Source organism: Physeter macrocephalus, chromosome 10, assembly GCF_002837175.3.
Source record: "Physeter macrocephalus isolate SW-GA chromosome 10, ASM283717v5, whole genome shotgun sequence".
NCBI classification, from domain to species: Eukaryota; Metazoa; Chordata; class Mammalia; order Artiodactyla; family Physeteridae; genus Physeter; species Physeter macrocephalus.
In genome coordinates, this window is record NC_041223.1 from 60,346,938 (window position 1) to 60,374,841 (window position 27,904).

Sequence of the window (27,904 nt, forward strand, 5' to 3'; positions counted from 1 at the left end):
TCCGGACGCGCAGGCTCAGCGGCCATGGCTCACGGGCCCAGCCGCTCCGCGGCATGTGGCATCCTCCCGGACCGGGGCACGAACCCGTGTCCCCTGCATCGGCAGGCGGACTCTCAACCACTGCGCCACCAGGGAAGCCCACTTTTATACTTTTTTATTAAAATTTTGAAATAGACTCATAAGAAGGTGCAAAAATAATACAGAGAATTTCCATATGCCCTTTACCCAATTCCTCAGTGATAACATCTTACATAACCATAATCCATTGTCAGAGTCAGGAAATTGACGTTAGTATGATACCATCAACTAAACTACAGTCCTTCTTTGGATTTCACCACCTTTACATGCACTTATTGTGTGTGTGTGTGTGTGTGTGTGTGTGTTACCACACATAGAGATTTGTGTAATAACCACCACAATCAGGATATGGAACTATTCCACAATCACAGCGAAACTCCTGGTAATACTCCTTTATAGTCAAACCCTACCACCAACCTTAAACCTTGACCTGTTTTCCATTACATTATATTATTATTTCCATTATAATTTTGCCATTTCACAAGTGTTATGTAAGTGGAATCTTACAGTATATATCTTTTGAAAAAATGTTTCTGCACTCAACATAAATACCCTTGAAATCCATCCAAGTTTTTGCATGTATCAGTACTTCATTCCTCTTGAATTCTGAGTAGTATTTCATGATATGAATATGCCACAGTTTGTTTAACCATTCATCTATTGTAGGATATTTTGATTGATTCCAGTTTGGGGCTGTTATGGATAAAGTTGCTGTGAACGTTGATGTACAGGTTTTTGTGTGGATGTAAGTTTTCACTTCTCTGGGATAAATGCTCAGGAATGCACTTGCAAAGCTGCATGATAAATATATGTTTAACTTTATTAGAAACTGCTAAACTGCTTTTCATGATGTCTGTACCATTTTACATTCCCACTAGCAATATATAAGAGATTTAGTTTTTTCATGTCTTGGTCCACACCTGGTAATATCAGGGATGGTTAAATTTTAGCCAATTTTATAGGTATGTAGTGGCTTTCATGTGCATTCCTCTAATGGCTACTGCTATTTAACATCTCTTCATGTGCTTATTTGCATCTGTATATCTTCTTTGATGAAATGTCTGTCTTTTTTATACCCTTTTTATAATACCCACAGCTATTTTAAAATTGGATTGCTTATTTTGTTTTTCTGTGGGAGGTTTTTTTTCTGTTTCGTTTTACTGTTGAGTTTAAAGAGTATCTTTATATATTCCAGATACAAGTTACTTATGGGATATATGTTTTACAAATATTTCCTCCCATTCTGTGACTTGACTTTTCTTTTTCTTAACAAGGTGTTTTGCTGAGCAAAAGTTTTAAACTTTGATTAAATCCAATTTAATCAATATTTTCTTTTATGATTGTGATTTTGGTGTCATGTGAGAACTCTGTGTGTAACCCTAAGTCAGGAAGATCTTCTCCTTTATTTTTCTTCTAAAAGTTTTATAGTTTTGCATTTAGATCATTTTGAGTTCAGTTTTGTATAAGATGTGAGATTTCGGTCAAAATTTTCTTTTTTGTCGATGATGTCTCATTGTTTCAGCACCATTTACTGAAAAGACCATTCTTTCACCTTTGAACTGCTTTTGCACCATTGTCAAAAATCAGTTGGGGGCTTCCCTGGTGGCACAGTAGTTGAGAGTCCGCCTGCCGATGCAGGAGACACGGGTTCGTGCCCCGGTCCGGGAAGATCCCACATGCCGCGGAGTGGCTGGGCCCGTGAGCCATGGCCGCTGAGCCTGCGCGTCCGGAGCCAGTGCTCCGCAACGGGAGAGGCCACAACAGTGAGAGGCCCGCGTACCGCAAAAAAAAAAAAAAAAAAAAAAGAAAAAAAAAAAAAAATCAGTTGGGTGAACTTTTTTTTTTTCCTCTCTCTGGACACTCTTGTTGCATTGATATTTCAGTCTGTCTCTTCTCCAGCACTGCACTGTCTTGATTACTGTAGCTCTATGCTAAGTCTTAAAATTGGGTATTTGATTTCTGCAATTTTATTCTTTTTAACATTGTTTATTCTGTCTCTTTTTATAGAAATTGTGTCAAACATATAGATCAATTTGGGGAGGATTTATGTTGACTCTTCCAATCCATGAACACAGTATGTTTCATCATTTACTAGGTTGTCTTTGATTTCCTTCATCAGTGTTTTATATAAATTTTCAGCATACAGACTCTGAACATGTTTTGAGGGATTTATACAACAATGGAAGTATTCTTTCTTGGACTGATTTTAAATTATAGAGCATTTTGAATTTTGCTTTCCAATTGTTCATTGTTAATGTATAGAAACAATTGACTTTTTTGTGTGTTGAATTTGTAGTCTGTTACCTTGCTGAACCGACTTATTCCAGGAGCTTTTTATTTTTTAAACAGTTCTTGGAATTTTCTACATAGACAATCATATCTGCAAATAGGGACTGTTTAATTTCTTCCTTTCCATTCTGTATACCTTTTATTTCCTTTTCTTGCCTTATTGTACTGGCTAAGATTTTTAGTAGTACGTTGAATAGGAGTCATGAGAATGGACATTCTTGCCTTGTTCTTGATTTTAGGTGTAAAGCACTTAGTCTATCACCATTAAGTACTTTGTGAGCTATAGAATTTTTATGGGTGTTCTATCAGATTGAAGAATTTCTCTTCTATTCTTAGTTTGCTGAGAGTTTTTAGTTGTAAGTGGGTGCGGAGTTTGTCAAATGTTTTGTCAACATTAATTAGTAAGCTTATGTGTGTTCTTCTCTCAACTATTAATATGGTAGATTACACTGATTGATTTTCTACTCTTGAACTAGTGTTGCATAGCTAGAATAAATCCTACTTGGTTATGCTGTATTTTTCCTTTTATATGTTGCTGGATTCTGTTTACTAATTATTGAGAATTTTTGTGTCTGTTCATGAGAGAAATTGGTCTGTGGTTTTCTTTGCTGTACCATCTTTGTCTGGTTTTTGTCTGTTTTTTGCCAGAGAAATTTGTCTTCTTGGTGGATTCTCTCTCTTTTTTTTTTTAATTGAAGTATAGTTGATTTACATCTATATATGTAGATTTATATATAGATGTAAATCTATAGATTTACATCTGTATATGTAGGTTATTACATGTATATATAACCTATATATCCTATATGTAACCTATATATCCTTTATAGGTTATTACAAGATATTGAATATAGTTTCCTGTACTATATAGTAAATCCTTGCTGTTTTGTCTCTTTTATCATAATGTAATGTCCCTGGCAGTTTTCTTTGCTCTAAGGTCTACTTTGTTTAAATGTTTATTGAACAACTGAATGTTCTGCAGCAGAGTAACTAGTTCATAAAGCAGGTCCCTGTGTAAGTTGGAACATATAAACCGAATGACTGTTTATTTTAGGAGATATATATGTCTACAAGTGCACATTTTTTTTCCTCTGTAAAATGTGTTGAGCATACAAATAAATCCATTCCATCCAATTAAATCCATTTCTATATGAAATGGATTTAATTTGAACTGGTTTTGATAAATAATCTCAAAATTAATATTACCCTAGTTTGTGGGAATTCCCTGGTGGTCCAGTGGTTAGGACTCTGCGCTGTCACTGCTAAGGGCCTGGGTTTGATCCCTGGTTGGGAAACTAAGATCCCACAACGTGTGTGGTGTGGCAAAAAAAAAAAATTACTCTAGTTTAAAAGGTAATGTAGTTTTAATTTGAATATCATTTTTTAATATTTTGTGCAGCATAATGTGTATGTAAAAACAAATGGCATGAAAAACTTTACCATAGGCATTACTTATTTTTGATGATTATTATGTCAGAAGTATCTGATTGGAGTTAGATGGCAGAATGCAAGATTTTTATTTTATAATTTAAAGTAAAATCCAAAATTAAGGGAAAAAAACCCTTTTGTTTATCAACTGTAATATAAGATTGCTGTATAAAATAGTTTCTTCAATTACATGCATATCAGGGATTCATACTGTGCAATGCTTTCTCTAGACATTTAATTTTCTTTTTTCAGCTTATTCAAAAAATCAGCTCAGTTGGACTCTACAAATTAAACCATCGGTTTTCAGTGAATACAGAATCATGTGTTTCAAATCCTATAGCATGTCTTTTGCCTGCCTGAATAGGCTGAAAAGTTACAGGTAAGTTTATTCATTACTGTGGCAAATATTCACATAATTATGTGCAATAATAGTTTAGTATTGATTGTGTTTAATAAACTTTGTCAGTATAGCTCATGTGGTTTGATTAAGGTAGCTTTTATTTATTTAAATATTCTTATTTTTCCAACAACTTTTTTTTTTTTTAATCTGTTTTAGAGGGCAGTTATTTCCTTCTGCCTCATTTATTTATTTTTTATTTTTGCTGTGTTGGGTCTTCGTTTCTGTGCGAGGGCTTTCTCTAGTTGTGGCAAGCGGGGGCCACTCTTCATCGCAGTGCGCGGGCCTCTCACTATCGCGGCCTCTCTTGTTGCGGAGCACAGGCTCCAGATGCGCAGGCTCAGTAGTTGTGGCTCACGGGCCTAGTTGCTCCGCGGCATGTGGGATCCTCCCAGACCAGGGCTCGAACCTGTGTCCCCTGCATTAGCAGGCAGATTCTCAACCACTGCGACACCAGGGAAGCCCCCGACAACTTTTAAATTTGGGAAATTTCAAACCCACAGAAAATTTGTAATATAGTATACATCCAGTGCATGCCTTTCATCCATATTTAGCGATAGCTTTTATTTTTAATACAAGACTATATTACTCAGAGAACTACTTTTTACTTCCTCATAATATCCTTATGACAGGACACAAATAACGCAGTGCTTAAATCATAAATGATTTGGGTGCAACATAAATATAAGGTGGTTAAGTATACATTCTAGATAGTAAGACTGAATCAAAGTAATATCTTTATGTATTCATATATTAGAAGCCAGTTTCTAACTTTGTGAAAAATATTGCATTGGGTTAAGGTATGAGCTCTGTTTTCCAAGTGCATGCTCTACTTCTCATAAATGAACTGGCTCTTTTAAGATTGGATGTCTGTAAAATCATTCTTAGTCAACTGAGCAACCACCTACTGTTAACTATTGTAAGTTAGTCCTTTTAAAAAAATTTTATTTTATTTATTTTATTTATTTTTGGCTTCGTTGGGTCTTAGTTGTGGCACGTGGGATCTTTCGTTGCGGCACACAGGCTTCTCTCTAGTTGTGGCGTGCAGGTTTGTTTTTTTTTTTCTCTCTAGTTGTGGCATGCAGGCTCCAGAGCACGTGGGCTCTCTAGTTGAGGTGTGTGGGCTCAGTAGTTGTGGCGAGGGGGCTTAGTTGCCCCGTGGCATGTGGAATCTTAGTTCCCCGACCAGGGATTGAACCCGCGTCCCCTGCACTGGAAGGCAGATTCTTTACTACTGGACCACCAGGGAAGTCCCTGTAAGTTAGTCCTTGATTACTGAGGCTTTGCATGAAGCATGAAAAAAAGGGTAATATTCATAAAATAATATTAAAGAAGAGTGATATTTAACTCTTAAAAGGATATTAAGTAATCAATATAGAATGTACTCTATGTAGCTAAGAAAAACTTAGTAAAAATTTAAATGGCATTACCTATGCTAGTGTAACAACCTATTCTCTTTAACCCAAGAACCTCTGGAGGATTTTCCTATCATGTACTTTGACATGAGACCTGGTATAGTGTCTGTCTGATCCCCATTTAGTCCCTGTTTGATTCCATTTGATTAAAAAAAATATGTACATGAATTATATACTTTCCTGGGCCTTCTCCTTCAGATTACTTATTTGACAAATGTTTCCCGAGCACCAACTGTGTTTTAGGAACTGTGCTTGTCACTAGGAATAAAACGGTAAGCAAGACAGCTTATGTTCTAATGGGGAGACATGATCAACTAATCACATAGGCTCACAAAGAAGTATAGAGTTGTATAGGAGTTAAAATAGGACAGTATTAGAGGACATTCCATTTAAACTAAGATCTAAAGGATGAGAGGAAATTAATTAGGTGTGTAGAGGAGGGAAGGGGGAGTGTGAGAACAATGTTCCAGGCAGAGGGAATGACATATCCAAGGTGTCTGGGGAATGAGCAAGCATGGCCAATTCAGAGAACTTAAAGAAGGCCCGCGTGGCTGGAGTGGGGAGGGCGAGGAGAGGAGTGGGAAGTGACTTTGGAGAGGGAAGAAACTGGGACCAAAGAATTCAGAATGTTGTATGCTATGCTAAGGATTTTGGTCTTTTCCCCCAATGTCACTGGAAAGCCATGGAAGCATTTTAAGTGGGAAAATAGCATGATCATATTTCTATTTCAGAGCAGTCACTCTGGGTGCATTGCGGGGAACAGGTTAGAGGGGGATGAAGTCCTAAGCAGGCCAGCTAATTAGAAGGCTAGGACAATAGTTCAGGCAAGAGATGACGGGAGCTTGGATTAGTATGATGAAGCAGTAGAAATGGAGAGAAGGCTGAGGCATCTAAGTTCAAATCCTGGCTCCACCACTTAATCTCTCTGAGCCTTCCTTTTCTTCTCTGTGCACTAGAGATAATAACAGTACCTACCTTATGGAGTTGCTGAGGATTATATAAGATGACATATGACATATAGGGATTTCTTAAACAAGCAGTACCTGGCATTTAGTAAGTATTCAGTAAATAGTTACTACTCCTACTACTACTACTACTATGTGACCCAAAAGGCCAGGTTTTATAAAGTTTCTTTTTTTTTTTTTTTTTTTTTTGTGGTACGCAGGCCTCTCACTGTTGTGGCCTCTCTCTCCCTTTGCGGAGCACAGGCTCCGGATGCACAGGCTCAGCGGCCATGGTTCACGGGCCCAGCCGCTCCGCGGCACGTGGGATCTTCCCGGACCGGGGCACGAACCCGTGTCCCCTGCATTGGCAGGCGGATTCTCAACCACTGCACCACCAGGGAAGCCCTAAAGTTTCATTTTTGTTGTAACTTACTTCGAAAGCAAATTAATTTGTTTCATCTGTGACTATATATATATATATATATATATATATACACACACACACATATATACATATATTTATTTATAAGCAATGTGATTATAAGAAAACTTGTTTTGAAGCATCAAAAATGAGCGATACATGTATTTAGAATCTAATAAATTGCAAATTAGAATATCTTTCTACTTAATATATCTCATGTTACATTTTTTTAAATGGCAGTTTTTGCCTGGCTCTTCCTTCTGACCTCTTAGACTCCCTTGGACAAGACTGTACAGTACTTCCCGGACCACTGTAGACAGCAGTGAGGTGAAGACCTTCCTGGCCTTGGCACACAGGTGGTGGGACGAGCAAGGAGAATATGCACCTCTTCACTCTATGAACGACCTGAGGGTGCCGTTCATTAGGTAACATTACAGAAATTCTAGGTCTTTTAAAATACAACTCTTTTCAATAATTCATTTTCTTTCAAGTTCATTTTTCTCTCGGTTTATGCCTAGGTTCAAAATGCTGCATCTTAACTTTGCTTTAGAAATTAGGGAGATTCTCTTCCATGTCCATTGTTTGACACTATTAATTTTTAAAAAAATATTTTTTTAAATTTATTTTATTTATTTATTTTTGGCTGCGTTGGGTCTTCGTTACTGCACACAGGCTTTCTCCAGTTGTGACGAGCAGGGGCTACTCTTCATTGCAGTGCACAGGCTTCTCATTGCAGTGGCCTCTCCTGTTGCGGAGCACAGGCTCTAGGCGCGTGGGCTTAGTAGTTGTGGCTCGCGGGCTCTAGAGCTCAGGCTCAGTAGTTGTGGCACACAGGCTTAGTTGCTCCGCGGCATGTGAGATCTTCCCGGACCAGGGCTCAAACCCATGTCCCCTGCACTGGCAGGCGGATTCTTAACCACTGTCCCGCCAGGGAAGTCCTGAAACTATTAATTTTTTAATAGCATCACTCGAGTTCTACACTGTTTCATAAATTAACTTGAAGTATTTTTGGATATTATCGAGTTAATTAGAATTAAATCCATATGAAAAGGAATTAGGGTCCTATGGCATCAGGGTCATTTTATAGCATCTTTGGCCTTTAGGCAGTTCTGATAAAGGGAATAGTACTGAGAAAGTTCAATTCAACAAATATTTTTGAGTACTTACCTTGTACAGAGCTTGGGGGCTGGAATCTGTAAAAGCTACTGAGATATTCATCATTCAAAACACAGTCCGTGTGCTTCAGGAACTTAGAGTTTGCCATGGGAGATAAAGGCAAGGGTTCATCAGACTCCACTTTTCAAGACTCCACTTATCAATTGTTCATTCGTTTGTCCATTTATTTATTTATTTATTAAACAGTTTTGAGCAGCTGACATGGGCAAGGCACTGTGATAGACACATAATATCAGATTCAGACTGCCCTCAAGGAACTTCCTGATTGGTTTTTGCTGGTTTTATCAGTGCAACAAAAAGGAAAATATTGGCACATTCTTATTACCACTGAATTAGTGGATCATTGAAACACTAAGGCAGAGAAAAGCAGAAATGTCATTCTGTTAGGCTAGATCAGTGGTTCTCAAGGTTAGCCCTGGACTAGCAACATCGGTATCACCTGTGATCTTGATAGAAATACAAAATTCTCAGGTCTCACACTGGACCTACTGCTTTGGGAGGTCAGAAGTCTGTGTTTTCCTTCCAGGTGATTCTGATGCACGCTCAGCTTGAGAACTACTCTATTCCAACTAATGTGACACTACTAGTTAGACATCACACTAAAAAAAGACCATCCAGGGCAGTACAAATTATGGTTAGAAGCTTAGATTTTATTCTGATCATAATTAAAACCATTGAAAGGGAGCAATGTGATCTAAACTATGATGTAAAGAAGTTATTTTGGCCAATGTGTGAAGAATGGATTGGATTTCATTTGAAATGGGTCCTTTCTGCATATTATAACGTTCTGAAATGATCTACTTAACCACTATCTAGGTTTTTCTTAGAAGTCAGTTAATTTGAATAGCAATAAAAGATTTCCTAAGATGTCCTTATTATATATGACATTGATTTTAATATAAGTATAATTAGAATTTGTATGTAGTCCAACTTAAAAGTTTAGTTTACGATACTGTTAGCTATATATATATATGTGTGTGTATATGGGGGTGTGTGTGTGTTTGCTTACATTTGTGTATGTGGTAAAATATTGCTATGATTATCTTAGAATTAAGTTTATTTGATTTGGATGCCTGTTTACATGATCATGAAAACACCACTAACTTAGAAGATGAAAAGTGACTCAATTTAGAAGGGAATATAGGCAAATTCTGAAAATATAGATCTCCAGTCTGCTTCTACTAAACGCTGTAAAATAACCTATTTGTTGCTGATATGAAATGGGTCTAGCAAGTACTAGCAACATAGCTAATAATACCTCAGGTGACATGATATCTCAAGTGAATAAAATTAGGTTAATCTAAACTAGATTGTTTTTAAAGTTGTTCTTTAGATTATTACTAAAGTAGTAGTTAAATCATAATTATTACTAGATTATTTCAAGAACTTTACTTTAAACCTCCTGCTTCTGATTACTAAAAATATCTTATAAATTAAGCATAATGTCATTTTATGCTGAAAATAAAAGCTTTTTTATCCCCAAAATCAATAGTCTATTTAAAAAGAGAGTTTAATATTTCTTTGAAAATTATGCACTTTTAAGACTTTATTGATAAAATTAATAATTTGTTTTTATATATTTTGAATTTTTTTAAAAGAGACAATCTTTTAAAAACAGTTGCTGATCACCAGCCAGGAAAACCTTTGTCTGGGATGAAGATTCTTGATGTTGGCTGTGGTGGTGGATTGTTAACGGAGGTAAGTGATTTACAAATTTCCTGGCATTTTTCTTTTTTTTTTTTTTAAAGGGAACTTTATTTTTATTTATTTATTTAGTTATGGCTGTGTTGGGTCTTCGTTGCTGTGCGGGCTTTCTCTAGTTGTGGTGAGCGGGGGCTACTCTTCATGGTGGTGTGAGGGCTTCTCATTGCAGTGGATTCTGTTGTTGCGGAGCATGGCCTCTAGGTGTGCAGGCTTCAGTAGTTGTGGCGTGTGGACTCAGTAGCTGTGGCTCTTGGGCTCTAGAGTGCAGGCTCAGTAGTTGTGGCGCACGGGTTTAGTTGCTCTGTGACATGTGGGATCTTCCCGGACCCGGGCTCGAACTTGTGTCCCCTGCATTGGCAGATGGATTCTTAACCACTGCGCCACCAGGAAAGCCCAGATTTCCTGGCATTTTTAACTGGGGAAAAAAAAAAAATTGAGAAAAAGTGGGCTTATGCCTCTTTTATCCTTTTAACAAATAATATTGTTCATTTTTAAAACAGGAAGTGTATGTTGTTTTTAATATTTTTATGATTATAAACTAGTACATGCTTTTTACTTTCTTAAAAATATATAAGTATTTCAGAAAATTATAGTGAGGAATTTTTTTTTTTTTACACAAAAGTGGGGCACTGGTAAAAATCAATAAATGGGACCTAATTAAACTTAAAAGCTTTTTCACAACAAAGGAAGCCATCATCAGAACCAAAAGATAACCTACTAAATGGGAGAAGGTATTTGCAAATGATATGATTGATAAGGGGTTAATATCCAAAATATATAAACAGCTCATACAACTTAACATCAAAAAACAAACAACCAGGTTAAAAAACGAGCAGAAGACCTGAGTAGACGTTCTTCCAAAGAAGATATACAGATGGCCAATAGGCACATGAAAAGATGCTCAACATTGCTAATCATAAGAGAAAGGCATATCAAAACCACAATTAGATATCACCTCACACCAGTCAGAATGGCTATCATTAAAAAGTCTACAAATAACAAATGCTGATGACGATGTGGAGAAAACAGAACCGTAGTACACTGTTGGTGGGAATGTAAATTGGTGCAGCCACTACAGGAAACTGTATGGAGGTTCCTCAAAAAACTAAAAATAGAACTACCATATGACTGAGCAGTTCCACTCCTGGGTATACATCTGAAGAAAACAAAAAAACTAATTCGAAAAGATACACGCACCCCAATGTTCATAGCAGCACTATTTACAAGAGCCAAGATATGAAGCAACCTAAGTGTCTATCAACAGATGAATGGATAAAGAAGATGTCTACTGATACACACACACACACACACACACACACACACACACACACACACACACTGGAATAATAGCCATAAAAAAGAATGAAAATTTTGCCATTTGCAACAATGTGGATGGACCTAGAGGGTATTACACTTAGTAAAATAAGTCAGACAAAGGCAGATACTGTATGTTATCACTTATGTATGGAATCTTAAAAATAAAGCAAACAAATGAATACAACAAAACAGAAACAGATTCACAGATACAGAGAAGAAACCAGTGGTTGCCAGTGGGGAGAAGGAAGGGGACAGGGGCAAGATATGGGTAGGAGGATTAAGAGGTAAAAACTACTATGCATAAAATAAATAAGCAACAAGGATATATTGTACAGCACAGGGAAATATAACCATTATTTTATAATAACTTTAAATGGAGTATAATCTATAAAAGTATTGAATTACTGTGTTGTACACCTGAAACTAATGTAATATTGTAAATCAACTATACTTTAATTAAAAAAAAAAGCACTGGTCATTTGAATAGCTTTGGAAATTTTGTTGTCTCTTCTCTCCCAAGATATTAGGCAATTTCCACTGGTTTAAATGCACTGATAAGCTGTCCTTTTGCACTTGCTTCAGTATCAAAACGTAACAGAATTTTGCCTGCTTTGGGGGCTCTCCCCTTCTTAGGTGCTCTAGAGTACTTTTCCCTGTGAACAATACTTGCTTTAGCTGACAGAATATTTATGCCATACAGTTCTATTTTGTAATCTCCTATCAACACAATAACTTTTTGTTTAAATGCTGCATCATAATCTTTGCTTGAAAGATATTTTAAGCAAACAGTATAGGATACAAATGTAAGTGAAGATACAATGGTATGTGTTACTGTCAAGGTCATAACAGTCAAGTTGACAGTGAGGTTAACAGAAGCCTTTGATACATAGCTAAGCTTCCATATGCACAGAAAATGTGTTCTTCATATGGCAGTGCGCTGGTTTCTCTTGACATCAATTATAAAATTTCAGGAAATGTAAATGTGAAAATACATCCCTTAGAATCAAGAATATGAGGTGTATCAAATTGTAAATTAGTACAATTTTACTGTATGTTCTATGATCTTCTCCGTGTATTATTACAGATTTATGTCTCTAAAGTTAAAATAATTTGATTTATACTTTTAACTTATTAACTAAAGAGTTATAAAATAAATCGTATGCAGTTTTGATCAAAATAAAGGCTGTGTTTAAAAACTCGGGCATGTCATGGGAAGTGACAATATAAAGGCTGAAAGAAGAATTAGCTACGAAGAATCATTTTTAGTCAGTCACAAGAGAAACTATGGAGAAAAAAATGTGCTTTAGCGAATTTGAGTATTAGAAAATTTTGCTCTTTTTACAATGATATGTTACATTTATCGCACTTTAAATATGTTAATACTGTACTGTGTGCCTGTAAATATATCTAGAGAATGTAGACAAAAATTTCCTTGCTATTAAGCAGTTCTTGATAAGTTTTGTTGTTGTTGTGATTATTGTTCTCACTTTTAAGCTTTTTATTATGGAAATTATCAAACATATACAAACTAGAGAAAATGGTATATTGAACTTTCGTGTACCCATAAATGATCTCCAACAATTATCACCTCGTGCCTAATCTTGTCTCCTTTTTGAGAAGCTTTTTATTGCTAACATGTGTTCTATTTTCTTCCTGAGGGTAATGATTTCTTATGCCATTAGCCTCTAGGGCGGCTTGGGGCTTCAGTTATTGGAATTGATCCTGTGGATGAGAACATTAAAACAGCACAGCGCCATAAATCATTTGACCCAGTCCTGGATAAGAGGATAGAGTACAGAGCGTGTTCCCTGGAAAAGATTGTGGAAGAAACTGCAGAAACATTTGATGCTGTTGTAGCTTCTGAAGTTGTAGAACATGTGATTGACCTAGAGACGTTTATACAGTGCTGCTGTCAAGTGTTAAAAGTAAGACTTACAGAGTTTACTTATTTGTTTTTTCTTTTGAGTTTGTGTATGTATCCATAGCAATAAATGTTTTATAATACTTGAAACCAGGAAGACAGGATGAGGGGACAGCATCTCTACTGGAGATTACTTCTGCCTCTCAGCCTGCCCTCAATATCTGGGGTTTCCCAGATCCAGTATCTTGATGTTGAGGGATCTTGAAAAATGTTGGTGCTGAACACTGCAATACAAACGATAGATTTATAGTGGTATTTTTCTTTGGTATAGTCTGGATTAATTACCTAATAGGCATTGAATGACAATTACTAAGAAATTGACTTGGATTAATACTTAAAAATAAAAAACCATTATTAGCATAAATTGGTTAGCCAGCATTTGTGAGTCACTGTATATGTGATATGTGTAACAGTTATCAGCTTATAAAAGAATACTTCATACAAATGATCTCATCAGATCTTACCTACAACCAGGTGAGGAAGGTAAGGCAGGCATTGTGACCTCCTTTGACCCAATGAAGATCAGAATCTGAGAGGTGTCAAAGGTCACATGGTCTTTAAGTCAAAGGTCACTAGGCACTTAAGTAGGGCTTAAGGCTACATTTTTTTATTTGAAGTCTGGTTCTCTCCATTATATTATTATCTTTTTTTATAAATTTATTTATTTTATTTTTGGCTGTGTTGGGTCTTCGTTGCTGTGCGTGGGCTTTCTCTAGTTGCAGCGAGCGGGGGCTACTCTTCGCTGCAGTGCGCAGGCTTCTCATTGTGGTGGCTTCGTTGCGGAGCATGGGCTCTAGGCGTGCGGGCTTCAGTAATTGTGGCTCTCGGGCTCAGTAGTTGTGTTTCGTGGGCTCTAGAGTGCAGCCTCAGTAGTTATGGTGCATGGGCTTAGCTGCTCAGCGGCATGTGGGATCTTCCTGGACCAGGGCTCGAACGTGTGTCCCCTGCATTGGCAGGCGGATTCTTAACCACTGCGCCACCAGGGAAGTCCCTACATTATTATGCTTATATAATTTGACACAGTCCTCTGAAGGTGGTTCCAAATTTTCTTTTAATAAATATTTCCAAAGTAGTATTATTATTATTACTATATCAACTCTGTTGTTTATGTATTCAAGAGGTAACTCCCTAAGGTCAAGAGCTAAAAGAATTAAATGCTTAGCCTTTATCTAAATAGAGCTTTTAAAAAATACTTTTTGTTTTAAAATAATTTTAGATTTATAGAAGAGTTGGAAAGATAGTACACAGTGTTCCCACTGTGAAGGGTGGTGAAGGGTGCCCTTCACCCAGTCTCGCCTACTGTTAACATTCTACATAATAAGGGTAGGAACTGGGGTGAGGCAGGTGTGGCAGAAAGTCAAAGGCCGCACTCGCTATTCTGCGCCAGTCCTGCATTTGCATGCCCCAGAGAGTGAGTACCTCCTTGGATTTTGTGCCCTCAGTACCTCACTTGCCTCACCGTACTCCTAGCCCTGTATGTAGCCCGTATATTTCTCAAAACTACAAAATTAGTTGACATTATACTATTAACTACACTACAGACCCTGTTAAATTTCATTAGTGTGTCCACTAATGTCATTTTTCTGTTGCAGGATCCAATTTAGTATTCCATATTGCATTTAGTTGCCATGTCTCCGTAGTCTCCTTCAGTGTGTATAGTTTCTTGGTGGTGTTTCCTCTTAAAAACAAATTTTATTAGGTGTACCTCCTATTTTCCAAGGAAAATTCTGTAATTATTTCTTTTTGTGTAGTGTCTCAGTCAGTGTGTATGGATGGAAGTTCTCACATATATTAGGGATACTGGCATCGTGGAATTTAAAACTAATTTTTGCTTTAATGGAAAGGCTATTTAAAAAAACAATGACCAATGCTCATCACTATTACCTTAGAGTAAGATTTTATGAAACACAGATTAGATATTTATAAGTAATTTTTCCCTTAGCTCTACTGAGATATAATTGACACATAAGTGCTTTTTAATGAGATATTTTAGAATACTAGAGTTTTACAGAGAAAAGTTATAATGTATAATGAAGTAGTGTCTGATATTTTAGTTTTAAGGGCACATCCCAATATTTCAGGGCCTTCTCTTATCATTTTTATTTTTGGTTTAGAGTGGTATTTGAGATATTTTCATACATATATATCTTAATATGATTATTTTGGAAGGGGTCTTTGGCATTTTATCTCCATCAGGTGCTAATGAGAATGTGTGGAAGAGACATTAATGTTCTTGCCATTTGTGGGAGTAGATACAGGAAGCACTATAAATATAGTCACTAAAAAATGGCAGACTAAACAATCCTGTAAGTGGTTTGCATTCACTGAAGTTCTTATCTTGATCTCTTTATATTCTTTATACTAATGAAATCAAAACGAAACAAAACACTGTCATACCTTAACCATTAAGGCTTTTGTCGGAGAACACTTATTGGCCTTGCCAGCCTGCAGAAACCGTGGGGCAGTGTGCGCTGTACCAAACAAGTTAGGCAGGCTTGGCACCCAAAAAGAAAGCAGTGTTGACACATTAAGACATCAGTGTGGACATGTAACAAGGAAGAGCAGCCGGATCTCATTTCTATATTTTTATTATAAATTATTTGATATGTACAAAAGAATGTATATAATATAAACATAAATCATAGTAATGTATGATTTTAGGAGTTAGTTGTAAGCACTGTTGCATAAACTCAGTACGCGCATCTGTAGTGGACTGCCCATAACAATGAACTTCCTGAGAGAAAAAAACCCTCTATTTTGGTAGATTATATTTTATTCACACTTGTGGGTTTGTGTTTTGTTTTGTTTTGTTTTGTTTGGCCACGCGGTGTGGGATCTCAGTTCCCCGACCAGGGATCGAACCTGTGCCCCCTGCACTGGGAGCACGGAGTCTTAACCACTGTACCTCCAGGGAAGTCCCCATACTTGTGTATCTTAACTGCACTTAAATTGTTTGGAAGGAAGGAGGAGGGTGGGGGAAGCCAAGCCTTTATCTAACTGATACTCCTAACATTTAAAATTTTACTTCTACACATATTTTTTTTTAGCCTGGTGGTTCTTTATTCATTACTACAATCAACAAAACACAGCTGTCCTATGCCTTGGGAATTGTTTTTTCAGAGCAGATTGCAGGTATTGTACCAAAAGGTACTCATACATGGGAGAAGTTTGTTTCACCTGAAAAGCTAGAGAGCATTCTGGAATCAAGTAAGTATTAAAATTTTTTCCAATTTCCAAGGCCTAACTGAACTTTTAATGTGCCTAGAATTATTAATCACATAACCTAGCACTTAATGAAATAGGCCGCTATTCTTTGGATGTTGGTTTTCTCTCCTCAACTAGATCATAAACGCCTTGAAGTTAGGATTAAGTATTACATCCACTTTTCTCTCACCTGTGGCATCTAACCCAGGGCCAAGCAAATCATAGATGATCAATGAACACTTTTTGGCTGTTTAGTCCTCACCTGTTTTAGGATGAGGTACAAATGTCTTTTAGTTACACATCCTCAGTTTGTCCTATTGAGGCCGTGCTTGAATCAGCTTATTTTGCGTATTACTTTTCCTGATTCCTTCATAGTCAGATATGTTTTGAACTTCCTTGTCACTTTTTATGTAGTGTTTTATGCTAGTTACAGCATGCCTTATAGTACGGTTATTTTAGTGTTCTTAACCTCTTTCTGGCTTGAAGGCAAGACTGTCTCCGTTTTGTGCTCCCCACAATGCCTAGCTCTGCTTTACACCTCGTGAGCACTTGATTTACCTGTTGAATTCCTTTCAAGTAATAACACTTGTCAGTTCATTTATTTGGCATTTGGTATTCCTCTTAGGCTCATGTGTGTCTCATGCTTTTTGTTCATATAACAGTATATCAATAAACTTGATTTTACTTGGAATAATATTATCTGTCCAATGAAATGTGGTAATTTCTTCTCTGCAAGTAACTTTGTTGAAAATAGAGTAGAAAAAATATTTTAAAGATGATTGGAACAGTCAGTTGTTGGCAGGTATTTTCTAAAAACAGCTAACATTTATTGAGTACTTACCAAATTCCAAATACCGTGCTAGAGTTTATGTTCTGCTGCAGTAAAGAATGAGCTGTACATGGCTACAAAGTATTTGTGCCTATTGAGTTAGGAATGCTTTTTTAATTTGGAGCGTTGCATGAGACTTGGCATGTGGAAGGTAAATATTTATTAAATGTGCTCTGTCTGATATATTGTTTTCTCAGACGGTCTGTCAGTTCAAACTGTGGCAGGAATGCTCTACAACCCCTTCTCAGGTTACTGGCATTGGAGTGAAAACACCAGCCTTAATTATGCAGCTCATGCCCTGAAATCCAGCATGCAGGAACACCCATCTCCTGCCGAGTTTGCTTTAAAGGAGGAAACAGAAGAGCTGCGAATTGAAACCTCCACCAACTCAGGTGTGCATGAAGAGCTGAAGAAATGAATTGTTTCTAAGGACTGTAGTAAAATGGCTTGAAAGTCTGATGTTTACACATACACAAAATATACCATTTGTCTTTTGAGACAGGATCATAAAGAAAAGAAAGTCAATAGAAAGGGCTAAAACCTTAGATAAAAGTTTTTGTTGTTTCATCTAATAGGGGGATTAGATTTCATCTAATCAAGGGATTAGTCTATGGATTAAAAAAAGTTTTGATGAGGTATTATGTGATCTAGGAGTTTAAGTTTCTCAGCCTTTGTTATATAAATAGGGTATACATATTTCACTTCATCTTACAGATTATATGATATTTTTCCCACATGTATGCACATACATATATACTGTAATGTTTTAATTTAAGTAAATTTGTATCATCTAGATTCTTCTTTATTTGGTTTTAGTTAAAGGCAGTTATGCTTCTTACTGGTTTTATTTTATACCACTTATATTTAGGAAGATAAAATGTCTTTTTTCCTTTAAATTTTGGTTTTTGGAAAGCAAATTGATTGTTAAATATATACTGGGTTTGGTCAAACATTAGAATCAAGAAATTCAGATTATGTTGGACATTTTTCTCCGTACAGTTCTATAAATGTTTTGTGGTGCCTTTTTTTAAGTAGAAAAGATTTTTGAACTCAATTTAAGGGTTTAGTTATGGAAATTTTCTTTTTTGGCTAACATTTTGTAATTAGAGGGAACTGACTTGAAATATACTTTCATGCCTCTTGAAGTATGTGATTTTTTGGCTTTTTCTGAAAGTCCAGAATGTATAAGGACTTTGATAGAGGGTGTTGACCAAATATGAGAAATATAGATTGAACGCCTGTGACTCATATAGAAAGTCAGCTTTTACTTTCTAGCCTTTCTCACCGTTTTTTTTTTTTTTTTTTTTTTGTGGCTGCGCCCCACTGGACCGCCGGGGAATTCCCTAGCCTTTCTCACTTTTAAGCTCAAAAGCTTTCTGTATTTCGTTGTCAATGCCTGTTAGATTGGGCTCACCAGGCAAACAATTCCCAACCATCTTAGCTTATCATTTGCTTGTTCTCAGTGGCATTCCAGGGAGGAAACTGAAATTTAAAGGGTTAAAAGAAATTTTAACTTCAGTTGCTAATGTCTAATTAGGACACTAAAAATCAGGAGTTCCCCCTGGGTTTCATTTAAAAGTTTGATTCTTAGTCTGAATTTTAGTAGTTTTGTTACCAGATCAAAGCTTCTTCATTCTATCTGTTGGGAAAAAAAAAAAAGTGTGGTATTAGAAATTAATCTAAATGGAAAACCATAAAACTCTTAGAAGAAAACATAGGTGGAATACTCTTTGACATAAATTGTAGCAATGTATTATTATTATTTTTTTGGTCCCCTAAAGCAAAGGAAACAAAAGCAAAAATAAATGAATGGAACCCAATTAAACTTAAAAACTTTTCCACAGCAAAGAAAACCAACAACAAAACAAAAAGACAACCTACTGAATGGGAAAAAGTATTCGCAAATGATATGACTGATAAGAGGTTAATATCCAAAATATATAAACAGCTCATACAACTCAACATCAAAAAAACAACCAGATTAAAAGACAGACAGATGACCTGAATAGACATTTTTCCAAAGAAGATATACAGATGGCCAGCAGGCACATGAAAAGATGCTCAACATCGCTAATCACCAGGGAAATGCAAATCAAAACCACAATGAGGTATCAACTCCCATCTGTCAGAATGGCTATCATCAAAAAGTCTACAAGTAACAAGTGTTGGCAAGAATGTGGACAAAAGAGAACGCTTGTACACTGTTGGTGGGAATGTGAATTGGTACAGCCACTACAGAAAACAGTATGGAGATTCCTCAAAAAACTAAAAATAGAACTACCATATGACCCAGCAATTCCACTCCTGAGTATTTATCCAAAAACAACAGAAACAAAAACACTAATTCAAAAAGATATGTGCACCCCAACGTTCATAGCAGCACTATTTACAATTGCCAAGATATGGAGGCAACCTAATTGTCCATCAACAGATGAATGGATAAAGAAGATGTTATTTATATATATATATTGGGTTGGGCAAAAGGTTCGTTCAGGTTTTTCCACCCGAACAATTTTTTTTTTGCCACCCCAATACACACACACACACACACACACACACACACACACACACACACACACACACTGGAATACTACTCAGCCACAAAAAAGAATGAAATTTTGCCATTTGCAACAACATGGATATTGTTGGAGGGTCTTAGATGCTAAGTGAAAAAAGACAGAAAGATAAGGTGAAGGGGCAAGATACAAGACATACAAACTACTATGAATAAAATAAGCTACAAGGATATATTGTACAGGGACTTTACTGGTGGCACAGTGGTTAAGAATCCGCCTGCCAATGCAGGGGAGGTGGGTTCGATCCCTGGTCCAGAAAGATCCCACAGGCTGTGGAACAACTAAGCCCGTGCGCCACAACTACTGAGCCTGCGCTCTAGAGCCCGTGTGCCGCAACTACAAAAGCCGGCAAACCTAGAGCCCGTGCTCCGCAACAAGAGAAGCCATTGAAATGAGAAGCGCGTGCACCGAAACGAAGAGTAGCCCCTCCTTGCTGCAACTAGAGAAAGCCCGTGCGCAGCAACGAAAACCCAATGCAGCCAAAAATAAATTAAAAAGTTAAAAAAAACGATTAATCTAAGGACTGTGTAATGAAATTGATTAAAAAGCAGCCCCCAAACAAAGGGCATTTATTTTAGAAAGAACACTCTAACTTTCAATTATTAAAAATATACATTGTTAAGTGATGGAAATTCAGTATGATTCAGTAATAGCCCCATGAGGTAGGGACTACCGTCCACTCCATTTCACAGAGATGTTAAATGTATTCATCCTCACACAAGTAGTAAGATGCAGACCCAGGCAGCCTGATTGCTGAGCTTGTGCACATCACCACTTTGATTCTTGTACCTTGTATCTGTGCCATCATATGGTCATCGTGGTAGCATAACCACACACAACTGGATTATTACCACTTATTTGAATTGTCTGTATGCAAGGTAGCACCTTCAAAGGCATTTAAATCAAACAGCATCACAAAATCTAGAGTCTGGGCTATTTGCCTCAGTTCTCTTAGAGCTTCATTGCCTTTCTATGACTAAAACAATTACATGCTACTGATGGCAACTTAATAAAATGCTTTAAAGACCCCAAATAAAATTACAGCCTTACTTTCCATTATAGTTGCAGGTTTTACTATTGTATTAATTATAAATTGAAGAGAAGTATTGAATTCAAGTACTACACAACAAAAATAGTCAAGCAAAAAAGTAAAGAATTTTGACATCATTTGAAATGTCTTTGATGTGTGCTAGGGGCACTCACGGGGGCTTCTGTGCTACCATTGACCTGGAATACACAATATTGAGAGGCATCAAGTAAAGATTTAGAGAGACTGCTCGGTAACGAGGCATAGGAGTAAGTCATGCTTACTGGAAGTATTTTTTAAACCTGGATTGCCAAGGTCCCTGCAATTCTGTGAAACATATTTGTATAATTACAGGCTTACAGACATTGATCCAAAAATCTACAAATCCTAAGAAAATGTAAATGGAGAAATAAAGACGGAAACAAAACCAAATGAAAGTGTTAGAACAGTCAACACATAATTGCTTTTATTAACTTACAATGTGACTCTATTAGAAGGGAGATTCTTACTTGACTATTACTAATGAGATGCAAATGACGTGCAAGTCTTCTCTGTATCAAAAAAAAAAAAAGCCAAAAATCCTGACACTGATGGTTCGCCTGAAAATCAAGCAAAAGAATTTATTGTGAGATCAATAAACCTCTTGTATCCCAGCAAGAAAAGGATGCAGCACATATAAATGAGCCACTGTCTAGGAACTAAAAGCCACCAGTTGGAGCCAAAGGAAAAAAATATGTTCTCAAGATGATGTGAACAGAACTGAGAATGGGGGTGGAGAGTTACAAAGTAAATATGGACACGAGATGTTTCCACTCTGATAGATTTGAATCTTTGTTTCCCGTTGACAGATGGGACCCAACGGACATAAAGTCACTGACATCATGTAAGATCTGCACTTGTCTTTCCAACTCTAAAACAGGCTCTGTATCTGGGGTCCTGATACAGGCTTCTGAGGTTCTAGGAGCCCCCTGAAATAGGGAACAAAATTTTGCATGTGTGTGTATTTTTCTGCCGAGAATGTCCCGTAGCTTTCATCAGTCTCAAAAGTTTCATGACCCCCAAAAAAGGTTAAAGGTGACTATAGTTAAAATACTGCAGTAGGGAAATATAGTCTTTACTTGACAGAATATGTCAGGAAAAGAAAAATATGGTCACTCTGTCTTCTGCTTATATTTTGTAAAAGTGAACATGAAGGCTGTCAATAGCTGTGAAAGGTGAAAACTGGATCATGATTTAAATTGCCTCTTTTTGGTCATTCTTTTGATATTAAATTGAAGAGACATTCTGGGATTCTGTTTTTAGACTTAGTTTTGTCAGGATGGGATGGTAGAAGGCCAGTCTAGATTAATTAGCAATCAGATTTATGCAAGTTTAAAGAATATCAGCTCATTAAAAAAAAAGGATTGATTTTATTATTTATGTATTTATTTATTTTTTGGTCATGCCCTTGGCAGTGAAAGCACAGAGTCCTAACCACTGGACCGCCAGGGAATTCCCAAAAGATTGATTTTAAATAGAGATAAGTAGTTGGATTAGCCACCTAGGTAGCTGGCTAGGTGGATGGATGGATGAGAAATACGCAACCCAATGTTATCAAAGAGCCTAAGGGAACTGCCTTGTGCGGTGGGATATCCCAGCGCTCTCCTCCTCATCCCCATCTGCCCCCATCCTCACACACACCACCAGGTAGCACCCAGACTCACCACATAGTAATGAGGGCTTTGCGTTCTCAGGCCTCTGCTTGTTTACCTGAGCACCCACAGACCTGGCAGTTTTGCTCTCGTTTTTCCCTGAGAACCAATCCATGGATGCTGAACCTTACCTCTTCCAGAGGCAAATCTCTCTGTGCTCTTGAGAGGACATCTTCCTCTGAGATCAGTCAGTTCAGGCCCAGGTGACTGGCGCTCCACAGACCTGCTGGGGCCAAATGTTTTTGACACTCTTGTAGCCTGATAAGGATCCCTGCAATACCTAGTCGTTGCCCAAGATTCAGACACCCACACTGATTCTTTTCTATAATCTCTCCCTAAGACTTCCTTGAATTTGTCTTCCCTGACTCAACCTTCCACTTCTCCCTTCTACACTTTTCTGCTGTGACCTCTATAAGCACCAGTTCATGATGTTATCAACTACCCTACTTCTCAAGTCTGCATTGAAGTTTCCTTTACTTTCTACCTTAACTGAAACCTGGCTTTCCTCTGAGGATATGGTTTCACCTGCAGCCCTTCTGAGAGGAAGTTTCATATTGTCTATGAACCTCAGAGTTGCGAGATGGGATTTGAGTCCTTTTCACTCACTGCCATTACTCTTTTTTTTTTCTTTCTGCTTTTTAAAAATTCTTTTACAGAGGTGGACTCACGCTACATTTGAGGTTTTATAAATGTACTGTTTCAAATTTATTTATTTATTTTAGGCCCCGCCGTGTGGCATGTGGCACCTGGTTCCCTGACCAGGGATTAAACCCGCACACCCTGCATTGGGAGTGTGGAGTCTTAACCACTGGACCACCAGGGAAGTCCCACTGCCATTACTCTTTTTGTTTTCTTAAAAATATTTATGGGCTTCCCTGGTGGCGCAGTGGTTGAGAGTCCGCCTGCCGTTGCAGGGGACACGGGTTCATGGCCCGGTCCGGGAAGGTCCCACATGCCGCGGAGCGACACGGGTTCATGGCCCGGTCCGGGAAGATCCCACATGCCGCGGAGCGGCTGGGCCCGTGAGCCACGGCCGCTGGGCCTGCGCGTCCGGAGCCTGTGCTCCGCAACGGGAGAGTCCACAACAGTGAGAAGCCCGTGTACCGCAAAAAAAAAAAAAAAAAATTTATTCATTTATTTGGCTGTTCCAGGTCTTAGTTGCGGCATGTGCGATCTTTAGTTGCAGCATGCGAACTCTTAGTTGTGCATGCGGGGTGTAGTTCCTTGACCAGGGGTCGAACATGGGCCCCCTGCATTGGGAGAGAGGAGTCTTAGCCACTGGACCACTGCCATTACTGCCATTACTCTTGAATAAAAGCTCTCATGTCTCCAAGCCTCAAGTCTAGCTCTCCTAACCTCTACTCCCCGTTTATTGCCAAACTCCACTTCTGGCCACAACCCTCAATCACAGTGTCTTTGTTCTTACCTAAGTCCTCGTAGCTTCCTAAGTAACTCCAACGTCTATGTGGATGTTTTGTGCACTACCTCATCAGCAACAGAACCTTGTCTCTAGAGGCTTCTACCATACCTTTATGGTCAACACTTGAGGTTACCTACGAACATCTGAAGCCATAGATTGGGACATCCCACTCAGAGGAGAAGGCCTCTTTGAAACTATGATAGAAAACCAAGAAGCCATAGAAGAAAAAATGGAAAAATAGCAAGCTGGGGAAAATATTTGCAAACTAATTTACAGAAAAAGAATTCTCTTTCTCAATTAGGACCTCATATAAATCAATGAAAAATACTTATAACCCAGTAAAAAAAATGAATAGTTCATAGAAAAGTCAATACAAATGCATCTTTCGAAAAAATGTACTCAACCTCACATGTAATAAGAAACAAATTTAAAATTACAATGAGACACTGCTTTCTCATTGACAATTAGGAAGGATCAAAATATTTAAGAATATGTGTGGTTAGGCTACGTATGAGAAAAGAGACACTTTCACAACTACGGAGAGTGTGTATTGCTCTTTATGGAGAGCAATATGGCAACATCTATCACAATTACAATGCATGGCTCTTTTGACCCAGAAATTCCACATATATATATATATATATATATATATATATATATATATGTATCTGTGGTATTCTATGAAGAAAGAAAGGAAGGAAGGAAGAGAAAAAGAAAGAAAGAAAAGAGAAAGAAAAAAATCAAGAAGCTTGGAATTTCTATGTTTAAGATAAAAAAGAAAGTAAGGTGCAGGACAGGCAGTTAAATGATACAATTTGTGTAAAAATAAATAGAAAATGCTTTTATAATGCATAGAGTATTTCTGGGAATAAACACAGAAGCTGATGGTTGTATTTGTCTCTGGGGAGGGGTCTGGGGAACAGGAGGAGACTGTATCCTTTAGCGTCCCAGCAGGAAACCGAAGGCAGATGCAAACTGGATATTTTGAGTACCATTTAATAAAAGGACTATTTACAAAAAGGCAGAACCCCAGCGCTAGCAACAGCAGGAAGCCATTGCCGGCCCTCCGGCTAAAGGAGAAATGTGTGGACTTAGTTCCTGAAACCCACAGAGGGAGCCACGTGAAGAGAGACACAGCATGGGGCAACTCTGCAGGAAAAGGTACTAAGGGTTTGTCATCCCTTCCTTACTCCCCTCCGGTCCTCTGATCTCCATCACAGGCAAGCTCCACGACGACGGCAGCTTGGGTACCCACAACCACTGCTGTCCTTCACGAAGATCAGCATCTGGGGCAAGGAGCAGGGTGCATCCGGAGGCGACATTGGTGTGTGTGTGTGGATATCTGGGTAGAAATTGACTTTTCATTGCATTCTTCTCTGTAGCTTTTGAATTTTGTACTGTGTTTATGTATTAATATCAAAAATAATGCATGTGATCCCTTTTTAAAAGAATGGAGAAATATTTATTCCCCTCTCTGACGATCAACCTTTGCTTCCTCCTTTCACAGCCAAATTCATTGTGGGTGTTTTCTGCACTTACTATCCCACCTTCATTTTTCAAGCCTGGCTTCTGACGCCCTGACACTTGAAAGTGCTCACCTGCCAAGGTCAGTAATGTCTACGCTGCTGGGCTAAATTTATTTTACTTGACTTGTTAGGAGCATATGATGCAATTGATCCCATCTCACACTTTCTTGAGACGCCCTCTTCCCTTGGCTTCTGCGGCCCTACACCTGTCCGGCTTCCCTCCTGGCCTCTCTTTCCTTCTCAGTTTCCTGGATGGTCCTCTCTTCCTCTGGCCATCCTCTAACTGTGGTGTTCTCAGGGCTCTGTCCTTGGCCCCTGTCTCTTTTCACTTAGCATTCACCCTCACATTCTCATGTCTACCCTTTAATGACCCCCACCTATCTCATTCCCAGGCCCTAAGCTCTTTTCTAAACCCATGCATTCTGTTGCCATTGGGCATCTCCATTTAGGCATTCAATAGGCTGTTAGGGGTTGAACTGTGTCCCCCTAAAATCCATATTTTGGAGTCCTAATGGTCCAGTACCTAAAAATGTGACTGTATTTGGAGGTAGTGCCTTCAAAGGGATAATTAAGGTAAAATGAGGTCATTAGGGTGGCTGTAATCCAATATGACTGATGCCCTTAGATAAAGAGGAGATTAGGACACAAACGTACAGAGCAAAGACCATATAAAGACAAAGGGAGAAGATGGCCATTAACAAGCTAAGGAGAGAGGCCTTAGAAGAAATCAACCCCGACAACAGCTTGATCTTAGACATCTAGCCTCCAGAACTGTGAGGAAATAAATTTCTGTTATTTAAGCCACCCAGTCTGTGGTACTTTGTTAGAGCAGCCCTAGCACACTAATGCACTGCCCAAGCTAAAAATCTTCCAAACCCTTTCATGACCCATCTTCTTAATTGCCCCTCACTTACCTGAGCCTGGTTATTATTTGAATATCTTTTCTTAGCATCAAGTCAATCTTCAGGAAATGTTTTCTGAGTGCTGCATACTGATTAATAAAATGCCCAAGTCCAGTGGATCAGAAAGTAGATAGGCAAAGTCACCTTATGGTGACAACAAGCTTCCAGCTATAATGTTGGATATCTGGGTAGGGGAGTATTAGATCTCTTCTCCACAGGTCAAGCCAAGAAAGCAGAAGCTTTACAGTAAAATTCAGGGTAACATTATCAAGTAAACTGTTTATTTTTTGAATAATAGATATTTTAATAAAATAACATTAAATTTCATTATATAAAACCAGCAATAATGCTAACATCACATCCACCTTTTTAAAAAATGTTTATTTATTTATTTATTTGGCTGCTCTGGGTCTTAGTTATGGGAGGCAGCCTCCTTAGTTGCAGCAGGCAGTCTCCTTAGTTGTGGCTCCGGGGCTCCTTAGTTGCAGCTCACCGGATCCTTAGTTGCAGCACGTGGGCTCCTTAGTTGTGGCATGTATGTGGGATCTAGTTCCCTGACCAGGGATCGAACCTGGGCGCTCTGCATGGGGAGCACGGAGTCTTTTCCACTGCACCACCAGCGAACCCCACATCCACTTATTACTACAAGAGCAGGATCTTAAATCTCTTAAGCTATATTTTGAAGCATGAAGTATAACATTCTTGTGAAAATGTTTTCCAGGATAAAAGAAACTTATAAAATATTTTATTCACTTGTTTATGCTCTTTGTGTTGGTTCCTGAAAAAAGGTGCCATGATGTCACTACTCCCCCAGGATACTCTTGTCTTCTCCCTCTTCTCCATCTAACACCCTACCCCCACCTCTCCTGCCCCGTGGCTTCCGCCCTCAGCTCCTAGAACTTGAGCATCAGATCAACTTCTCGTAAGGCATATGCATTATTCTCTGTTCTAATTGCTTTTCTTGAGTCTTGATCATTTTCTTTCCATTTCTGATTCTACTGCTGCCCCAACCCTTTTATCTGTGTGTCTAGTGTCCAGACTCAGCAAGAATGGTGACTTAATTGGGTTGGTTAGGAACCATCCAACATGGGGTTCTGTCTCTTTGGGGCAGAGTTTTTGTTTTTTTTTTTTTCTTTCTTTTTTTTGGGCTTCATTTTTTTCTTTTATTTTTTATTTTTTTTTTTTTTTGCGGTACGCTATCCTCTCCAAGCTCCGCGGCATGTGGGATCTTCCCAGACCGGGGCACGAACCCACGTCCCCTGCATCGGCAGGCGGACTCTCAACCATTGCGCCACCAGGGAAGCCCCATTTTTTTCTTTTAAAAACATCTTTATTGGAGTATAATTGCTTTACAATGGTGTGTTAGTTTCTGCTTTATAACAAAGTGAATCAGCTATATGTATACATATATCTCCATATCTCCTCCCTCCTGCATCTCCCTCCCACTCTCCCTATCCCACCCCTCTGGGTGGTCACAAAGCACCGAGCTGATCTCCCTGTGCTATGCGGCTGCTTCCCACTAACGAGCTATTTTACACTGGGTAGTGTATATATGTACATGCCACTCTGGGGCAGAGTTTTCTTTTTGTTTGTTTTGTTTTGTTTTTCTTTTTTTTTTTTTGCGGTATGCGGGCCTCTC

General features: G+C 38.1%; 2 protein-coding genes across 6 annotated transcripts in view; both read left to right on the top strand.

The window, feature by feature from the left end:
* COQ3 (coenzyme Q3, methyltransferase) overlaps positions 1-27,904 on the top strand; it is a 163,534-nt gene that overhangs the window by 8,720 nt on the left and 126,910 nt on the right. Inside the window, exons 2-8 of one of the 4 annotated variants that reach the window (XM_055087609.1) lie at positions 4,048-4,174; positions 7,245-7,397; positions 9,747-9,846; positions 12,852-13,094; positions 16,138-16,297; positions 17,321-17,515; positions 25,058-25,336. In XM_055087609.1, coding sequence (XP_054943584.1) covers positions 4,048-4,174; positions 7,245-7,397; positions 9,747-9,846; positions 12,852-13,094; positions 16,138-16,297; positions 17,321-17,515; positions 25,058-25,194 — 1,115 coding nt within the window. In that variant the 3' untranslated portion in view covers positions 25,195-25,336. Of the gene's footprint in view, positions 1-4,047; positions 4,175-7,244; positions 7,398-9,746; positions 9,847-12,851; positions 13,095-16,137; positions 16,298-17,320; positions 17,676-24,745; positions 24,831-25,057; positions 25,337-27,904 lie in introns of those variants that run through there. The other 3 variants (XM_007101133.4, XM_055087610.1, XM_007101134.4) reach the window with 3 other exon arrangements.
* The window catches only part of FAXC (failed axon connections homolog, metaxin like GST domain containing), an 80,935-nt gene continuing 77,942 nt past the window's right edge, over positions 24,912-27,904 (top strand). Inside the window, exons 1-2 of one of the 2 annotated variants that reach the window (XM_007101132.4) lie at positions 24,912-24,998; positions 25,345-25,443. In XM_007101132.4, coding sequence (XP_007101194.1) covers positions 24,976-24,998; positions 25,345-25,443 — 122 coding nt within the window. In that variant the 5' untranslated portion in view covers positions 24,912-24,975. Of the gene's footprint in view, positions 24,999-25,344; positions 25,444-27,904 lie in introns of those variants that run through there. The other variant, XM_028494625.2, reaches the window with a different exon arrangement.